We start from the raw sequence: 9,198 nt of genomic DNA on the forward strand, positions 1-9,198 counted from the left end.
CTAGGCAATGCACCAATCACAGCGCGCCCTGCCCTATATAAGGCCCTGAGGCCCAGCAGCAATTTACGCTTCTCCCTGGTGATTGCGTCTTTCTGTATAGTATTGGGATGTCTGAAACTGTTCCTGTAGCCCCTGCGGATCCTGTTCCAGCTGCTATGGAGAAGCCTCCAGTCAAAAGAAGAGGGAAGAAGCCGGTCAGCCAGTCAGGTGCGGGTCGCAAGGTTCCCAATCGTTCTGTGTCTAAGTTGATCGTTGATGCTCTTTCTGAATCTCAAGAGCGAGTAGGCATGTCTTTGGCTGCGCTTAAAAAGGCGCTGGTGGCTGCTGGCTACGACGTGGAGAAGAATAACAGCCGCATTAAGTTGGCTCTCAAAAGCTTAGTGAGCAAGGGAATTTTGGTACAGACCAGAGGTACTGGTGCTTCTGGGTCTTTCAAGCTCAGTAAGAAATCTGCTCCTGAACCCACCAAAGGCAAGGTTAAAAGGCCAGCTTCTAACAAGGCCAAGAAGTTGGCCTTATCCAGGGATTCGAAATCCCCAAGGAGTACCAAGACAAACAAGAGAGCTAAGAAGCCAAGGGCAACAGCAACTAAAAAAGCTGTGAAGAGTGGTAGAAAAGCTAAAGGAGCAAAGACCAAACAGCCTCAGCCTCGGAAGAGCCCAGCCAAGGCTAGAGCTGGGAAGCCTAAAGCTGGAAAGCCAAAACTGACTCCGCATAAAACCAATTCTAGAAAGGCGGCATCTAGGAAATAAAGATCTTCCTCGGGCCAATTTCCAAAGAACCCAAAGGCTCTTTTAAGAGCCACCCAAGTACTTTTAAAATAGCGTAACACTGGAAGGTTCTAGATGTAAAGTTAAACTAATGATTCACAAGTTTAAGGAAAATCTCAGAAGGGCGTCCTCCCAGGGAGGCTCTAATACATGGGTGTTTAGTCCAGAAAAGTTAGATAGTGCATCTAAGTGCTCGATATAAGCAGTGTTAAGCAATCAGTGAAGTTCATCTGTCTGAGGGTTTTTTTTGTAAACCTGTAATGCATTCCAGTCAGCCCCTTTGTGTGGTACGATTATAACCGGATTTTCAGGCCGGCATACTGGGCTTTTAAAGGATCAAAAAATAGGAATCAAGGCATCCTAAAACATGTTATATAATTTCCTTTTTTTTTTTAACCTCTTCATTGTTCTATCTGAAATTTAGAACTTTAACATTGAGGGGGACTGCCAAATAGTTACAGTATAGTTCCAGGCTTTCAAAATAGCATTTATAATCAGTATTTCCAAAATACTTTTTTTTTTACATAAAAACAGCACTGTGATATTTTCTATTGTTTGGGACTCAGAGTACAAAGAATTAGGTTACACAGTGATTGTATTTGTTACGTAATGTCCCTCTTATAATTGTGTCCCCCCCCCAAAAGATGTACCAAACACTGTATCCCCTTAACCTCCCCCCTCCTCTCCTCCTCCATTCTCTTATGCCCCACCATATACTAGGTTATCTGCCTTCATATTAGATATGAGTACACTAGATTCCTGCTTTTCCATTCTTGTGATGCTTTACTAAGAATGCATTCCACCTCAATCCAGGATAATACAAAAAATGTAAAGTCTCCGTGTCTCTTAATGGCTGAATAGTATGGCATGGTATACATATACCACAGTTTGTTAATCCATTCCTGGGTTGGTGGGAGCACTGTCATGTTTTTAAAGTGATTTGATAATTACTATTTTAATGCTATTATTCTAATAACGATTGTAATCCTGTGAATTTATGTATTTTATTTATGAAAGAGTCTATAGGCTTCAACACACTCCCAGAACCCTCTATGATGTTAAAAAAAAATTTTTAAGAACAAAACCTTTATGAAAATGTTTCAAGCTGTAGTTACAGTGTGAATTCAACCTTAATTTACAAAAAAATGTATTAGGCAACTCTGGGGTTGGGTCTGAGCTAAAATTGCTGTCTCTTAAACAAAATTCATTTGTCCCTTATTTGGCGATTTAGCATTTTTAACCATCACCATAAACATTAAAACCATAGCAACAATAATCTATCTGGAGCTTTAATGTTTGGGGCAACTATGGACAAAGTCCATTCAAAACTATGCAGTCCATTAGTTTGTACATGAAAACAAACATCCAAATAGTTCAATAGCACCTAATTTTTCTGGATTCATTTGTATAATTGGGCCTCTTAAAAATTTTTTTAACTGTGTCCTAATATAGAAAACAGCCTGTTCCTTTCTTAAATATATTATTAATACCCATTGTTTCTCTATGAGATTGGAGTTGTGATGATGGTGCAAAATTATGTTTCACTTGCCTAACCTGTAAGTGAACCCTTCTAACTACCTATGTCCAGAAGTGGGCTGACTCCAGGCTCTCACCACAGAGGAGGATGAACGACTGGCCTTGCCCAGCAGCTGGTCAGTCTCCCAGCACTTTGGGAAGCCTTCTAGATTAGATCAAGCTGTGTGTACCTTTGCTTCTCGCACCTTCCAGTGCCTGGCATACATCAGGTCCAAAGCAAAGAACCAGCCAGTTTTATCTCTGCTTCTGGAGATTATGAAACAGCCTTGGTTTGGGCCAGTAAGAGTGATAAAATCCATCCGCAGCTCGGCACCTGTAGCTCAGCGGCTAGGGCGCCAGACACATACACCTGAGCTGGTGGGTTCGAATCCACCCAGGGCCTGCCAAACAATGACAACTATAACCCAAAAGTACCCGGGCGTTGTGGTGGGCGCCTGTAGTCCCAGCTACTTGGGAGACTGAGTCAAGAGAATCGCTTAAGCCCAAGAGTTTAAGGTTGCTGTGAGCTGTCACCCCACTGCACTCTACCCAGGGTGACAGTGAGACTGTGCCTCAAAAAAATTAAAAATAAAATAAAATCCTTCCGAAGTACTTGTAAACCTATTAATTGTCCCTAACATGCTTTGTCTACAGAGCCTGCATACTGTGAGCAAAAAGGTCAATGTGTGACTCAAAGCATCTATTTTAAGTCCAAACCAGTTCTTGGAGTGCTTTCACACACAAAATACAATTTTTGCCGTTTCATTGCTGTTTGTTCAGGTTCACTTTTGCAGTCCAGGTTTTTAAAATACAAAAAATCCGTTTCGTCAATTTAACGACGCAGGAAACCAACATAACCAAAATATTGTCAACACCCTCAAAACAGGCCGTCGCCGCCATTATTTACCCTACCTTAAACTTTCACAAGGCATTTCAGCTCTTTATGTGAATTTGTGGGTGGCCCTAAAAAGGGCCTTTAGAGTTTTAAAAAGCTTAGTTCGCGATTTTAGCCTCCAAAGCCATAGAGAGTGCGCCCCTGGCGTTTAAGCGCATACACTACATCCATAGCCGTAACAGTCTTGCGCTTAGCATGTTCTGTATAGGTGACAGCATCTCTTATGACATTCTCCAAAAAAACTTTAAGTACACCGCGAGTCTCCTCGTAGATAAGGCCAGAAATACGCTTGACACCCCCACGGCGGGCTAGACGCCGGATTGCTGGCTTGGTAATCCCCTGGATGTTGTCACGCAGCACTTTACGGTGACGCTTAGCGCCACCCTTCCCTAACCCTTTCCCGCCTTTGCCACGACCAGACATGGTTCCCAACACAATGAGGACTCAGAAAAGACTCCCCTTCTTAAATATATCTCTGGCGGACCTGATTGAAAACCGCACGCCTTTCGGAGGCTTTTCCAAATAAGGTAACCAGGGTGGGGTGGAGCAAGGAAAAGTCATTAGCATTTCAATGTTTTGATTGGCCAGTAACACCTCACTTTGGAAGGAAAGGTACAGATTTTGTTCGGCTACAAAGCCTTAGTTTCTTTTTTGCCTTTGCACTGTTTCGTCCTCGCGCTATCTACAAGTTGAAAGTGCTGTTTTTATCAGCTCAGTGACGCTGAGCAGAGAGCCATATTCCACATTTCTCCTATTTCCACTTAGTAATTAATAAAATGAGTAGTTTCCTGGGGAAGATACAAATATATAGGTTAAGGGACTTTCCTTCCCAGTCCTTGTATTCCTTTTTAACCCCAATGCATTTTTATGGCCGCCTCTGCTAGACAAACTATACGCCTGACCGTGAAGCTCTGTTCCTAATGGTCGTATGTCTAGGAATACAATAGAAAAATAATTGCAAATTAAGATGTAAGGGCAAACTTCTTCCTCTTCTTCCCTACTTAGATTCAAATAGTGGTTTTACTGACTGACTCTTTTTCCTGTATCAGTCTGTAAGCGAACCGAGAAACAAAGCTAAGCTTGAATAATAGTTGCCTCTGGATCCTCTTCCTGGCTTGCTGGGCCTGTCTGATGTGCCTACAATTCCATGCTCTCCTCCCTTGCCTCCTTTAGTAATCCCCTCTCAATCTGCTCCAGTTTTAGAGACAAGAATATAATGTTTTGTAGAGATGGGGATTATTTGAAGTATAGGGCTAATACTGGATTAAGGTCATTTCAAAGCCTCTATGGTCCTTCTCTGGGAATCCTTTAATAAGATGATTGATGTTAAAACAAGGCTAATTTTTTTTTTTAATAAAAACGGTAGAATAGCAGAATCGAGTCTAAATATAGTTTGAAGAGAGACTTCTCAATTCGAAATTTTCTCCTTACTTTCCTGCTGTAGCTGTTGTAAATATCCATGGTAAAAACTACTTTTGTTTAATACATAAACGAACTAAAAACCATACCCACAACCACCACCTTCCTAGTTTGTAAATAAATGCACATTGTGGATACTCAGAATGAGCTTGTGGCCTGTGAAAGAAAGCATATTATAACTTCAGCCTTGCTCATACGAAAAGAAAAGAGCCCCAGAGAGGTAGAAAAAAGACTCCCAATTTGAGAGCTTTTTAAGTTCTTGACTCTCACTACGCATTCCCTGCTGTAAACACGCACTTTGTAACAAGGAACTTAGGAAAGAATATCAAACATTACAGAGAAAAAGTGCAAGGATTAAGATCATACACGAAACTCTGAAATCTCAACATGGTTTTTGGTTCATAAAAAAAAAATAGTGTATACAATATGGTAATGTCATGTAAAAATAAATGGTGTGAGGTACCTTAAAACACATTCCAGCAAGATTAATCTTCATTGAAACCTAGGCTATCTTTCCTTTATTTTGCCTATTGTATCAATAATAAAACCTCACTTTTATTTTGGAAGGCAGCTATGTTCACAACTATATGCATATCACCAGTACCACTGTCACTTTTGACATTTAATTTATTTCTTTTTCCTTTTAATATCTCCTTTTCTAATTTTTCTCAATGACCATTGATTCAAAAACAATGAATGTCAAGGCAGAAATGTAAAGGTTATATACATATAGATACATACTAAAATTGATCCTTCCACTCTGAAAAGAACGCAGGCTTTACTTAACGTGATTTGGGAGAAGACAGGCTCACCACTGAATCTGTACCGCTTTCTATTTCCTTTTCACCTTCCTCTCGTTTTCCAGGTGAACCTTATTCATTCAACATGTTAGATAAACCCTTCAGATAAAAATTCTGGAAACAATTGCAAGAGGGACTTTACCTAACAATTGCAATCAGTGTAACTGGCTTATTGTACCCTCAATGAATCCCCAACAATAAAAAAAAAAAAAATTCTGGAAACAAGTTGTGGCTAATAAGACACAGAAAACATTCAAAAAACAACCATGATATTAATCAGAGGTCTTATGAAAATATGAAATGCCCAGAACCATCCTTCACAGACCAATTCTATCAAAATACTAGATTTTAGGAATGGCATATGGTGTCTTTGGGCTGAGTACACACCTGTATATGCCTCCTGTATTTAACTAACAATTCTGATACCTTGCCAGCATTGAGAACCATAAGCAGCCCAGCGTACACCATTATTTTTAAGTGTATAACTGCTTTAGTACAAAGTAAAGAAATCCCAGAGTAAAAATACGTTTGACCTATACACATACTGCAGTTGAGAAAATGCATAAGTACCATGTCATACAACTTAGACTAGAGTATAAGGCATTTGGGGACATCACTCTGGTCTTGGGCAAACAGCTTTTTTAGCCAGTGACTGATTTATCTCACTCCCATCTGAGGCTTCACCAAATTGCTTTTTTTCAGCAACCTAACCTATACTCTGGTTATGAATGTTCATTTTTTTTATTCACTTTTCCTGAAATGAACTGTCATAGTCATTTGAACATCTTTGGTTCCATAGCACATATCCTATGTCTCTGCATATTTTTTTTACTTCCACTCCTTACTCTTCTAGGAAAATGTTCCCATTTTGTCTTTTCAGTCTAAACGATTTTTCTAAAAGTTTTTTTCACTTGCACTTCCAAGGCTTACTGTCTTTGTGTGAGCAATCTCCATAAACTCCCTTAATATACTTTGACCTATTTTTTTTTTTAAATAGTTATTTGGACAGAGAATTTCTAACTTTATCCTTTCTTAAACATTTGGCTCAAAATTTTTATCAACATGATGGTAATTATATTTGATTTTCAGAAGTCCTTTCAATACTTTCTTAACTGCACCCAGAAATCATAAAGACAATATTTTACGTTTGTTTTATTGATGAAATTGTGAACCGAAAATTATACAAAGAAAGTCTCATTTTAAAACAAGTTCCCTGGCCAGGAACGGTGGCTCATGCCTGTAATCCTAGCACTCTAGGAGGCCAAGGCAGGTGGATAGCCTGAGCTGAGGACTCAGAGACTAGCCTGAGCAAAAGCTAGACACCCCACCCCTCCTCACCTCCCGCACTTCACCCCCGTCCCCCACCACCCCCACCTCCACCCCCACACACAAACACATACCTGAACCTCTACTAAAAATAGTAAAACTATCCCAGCTTTGTAGCAAGGGCCTGTAGTCCCACTATTTGGGAGGCTGGGGCCAGGGGATTGCCTGAGCCCAAGAGTTGAGGTCACAATCAGCTAGGATAACACAGCACTCTACTCTGACACTGAGTGAGACTCTTGTCTCAAAAAAAAAAAGAAGAAGAAAAAGAAAAGAAAAGAAACTTAATGGGATGCTGTAGCCAGCACCTGTAGTCCTAGTTACTATAGAGGTTGAGGCAAGAGGATGAGCTGAACCCAAGAGTTGAAGTTGCTGTGAACTATAAAGCCATGGCACTCTACCCAGGGTGGCAGAGTGAGACTCTGTCTCAAAAAATTAAATTAAATAAATTGGGTGGCGCCTGTGGCTCAGTGGGTAGGGTGCCAGCCTCATATACCGAGGGTGGTGGTTTTGAACCCAGCCCCGGCCAAACTGCAACAACAACAACAAAAATCCAGGCATTCTGGTGGGTGCCTGTAGTCTGAGTTACTTGGGAGGCTGAGGCAAGAGAATCACCTAAGCCCACAAGTTGGAGGTTGCTGTGAGCTGTGATGCGACAGCACTCTACCGAGGGCAATAAAGTGAGACTCTGTCTCTAAAAAAAAAAAAAATTAAATTAAATTAAAACTAATGTTCTCTTACACATAGTAAAACTTTTTGGCAGTAAAAAAGTTAGTTATTTATTGTTTTATGAAATTGCCATTGTGGTAACTCAGTTTAAGGAATAAACCCAGGATTTTTAGTTAACTTATAGACTAAAGTTAACTAATAAAATTTGCTTTGAAATTTATACAAATATTGGTACTTATCCTCCTAAAGAGTGAATTGAAGACTCCAAAGTTCTATTCATTATAGAATCTTCAAATCAAAAGCCAGAGTTTGATAAAAAAAAAAAAAATAGCTAGAAGAATATTTTGTACCCAAATCTGGTGGATAAAATGATTTGCAGATGCTTCAAGCTACCCATTCCCCAAATTTCTCCTTGAATGATAAAGAGAATAGATATGTAAATTGAATACCTAAAAATGTGTATATGAACTGAACAAAATGTCCTGTAATTCAAAAACATACAAGAGAAATATTTTAAAATATTTAGGAAAAAATGATAGGGAGCTACAACAAAAACATCATGGATTACTACTACCAGGCAGCAGAATAAAGTTTTGTTTTGTTTATGAAACAGTTTCACTTTATCACTCTTGATAGAGTGCCATCTCTTCATAGCTCACAGCCTCCCAAGTAGCTCAGTCTACAGAAGCCTGGCACAATGCCAGCTATTTTGAGAGATGAGGTCTTGCTGTGGCTTAAGGCTGGTCTTGAACTCCTGAGCTCAAGCAATCCACCTGCCTCAGCCTCCCAGAATGCTAGAGTGGGCATGTGTGAGCCACTGTTCCCTGGCCCCAGAATAAATATTTTTTAAGTAGTATGTCAACATGGTAACAATGCCATATTATATGTGTTCTTGAACTAAATACAAGTGTTGTATAATGGTTATGAACTCAACTTTCGGCAAGAATGGCTGAAATAAAAATCCAGCATGTCCATTTTCTAGCTGTGTACCCTCTGACAAGTTAACTAACCTGTCCCATATCTTGGTTTTCAAAACAATAAAATAACAATGATTCCTACTTCATAGGATTCTTCGGAGGAATTAATATTTATAATAGAACCTAACATTTGGTAAGTATTTAATAATAATCAGCTAAAATATTAGTTTTAGAAAAAATTTATGGCTAGGAAGACTGAGTATTCAAATTCATCCTGCCAAGAAATAAAAAGTATAAAACATCTATTCAAAAAAATAATATGTATCTCTTCCAGCCCCTAAATGATTACTCAGAAATAGAGTGGTTGAGATACCAAATGCATGCCATGCCAAGTAACAAATGTATGCAGGATGTCAAGGTAGCCCAGGCTTTCTAATAAAATTGTTGCACAAAGTACTTTAATCTTGTATTAATATTTTATTACACAAGTTAGAGTGTAGAATAATCACAGATGCAAACAGGGAAAAGAATACATTATGACCCAAATCTACAAAGAAAATCAAGATTACAAATACCAGCCCAAACATGAAAATCTTTAATGTTGAAAGCCCTCCATGTTTCAATGCTGGCCATTATTAAATCAAAGTGTGGTTAGAAAAAAAAGAATACTTTAAAAATGATAGTATAAGAGAAATTTTGGCATTTTAGAAAAAATAACTTACTTTTTAAATGTGTATGTGTGAAGAATGTTTTATAATACTACACAGCACCATAAGTTGACATTATTATAACATGGCAAGAATTCTGGACCTGGCTTGGTGGCTCACGCCTTTTTGTAATCTCAGCACTCTGGGAGGCCATAAGATGCCACCTGCACTTTAGCCAGGAAG

General features: G+C 39.1%; 2 protein-coding genes across 2 annotated transcripts; one reads left to right on the forward strand and one right to left on the reverse strand.

Moving 5' to 3' along the window:
* Positions 1-107: 107 nt before the first annotated feature.
* On the forward strand, positions 108-752 carry H1-6 (H1.6 linker histone, cluster member). Its single transcript, XM_053601471.1, has one exon. It carries the CDS (start codon positions 108-110, stop codon positions 750-752), a length of 645 nt encoding a protein of 214 aa, XP_053457446.1.
* A 2,509-nt stretch (positions 753-3,261) lies between these two features.
* Positions 3,262-3,609, reverse strand: LOC128593470 (histone H4). Its single transcript, XM_053601492.1, has one exon. It carries the CDS (start codon positions 3,601-3,603, stop codon positions 3,292-3,294), a length of 312 nt encoding a protein of 103 aa, XP_053457467.1. The 5' UTR covers positions 3,604-3,609; the 3' UTR covers positions 3,262-3,291.
* Positions 3,610-9,198: the final 5,589 nt, after the last annotated feature.

Source organism: Nycticebus coucang, chromosome 9 (genome assembly GCF_027406575.1).
Source record: "Nycticebus coucang isolate mNycCou1 chromosome 9, mNycCou1.pri, whole genome shotgun sequence".
NCBI classification, from domain to species: Eukaryota; Metazoa; Chordata; class Mammalia; order Primates; family Lorisidae; genus Nycticebus; species Nycticebus coucang.

What these genes read in the sequence shown, in the direction of transcription:
- H1-6 (XM_053601471.1), top strand. Translation starts at nt 108, where the DNA reads ATGTCTGAAACTGTTCCTGTAGCCCCTGCGGATCCTGTTCCAGCTGCT.
- LOC128593470 (XM_053601492.1), bottom strand. Translation starts at nt 3,603, where the DNA reads ATGTCTGGTCGTGGCAAAGGCGGGAAAGGGTTAGGGAAGGGTGGCGCT.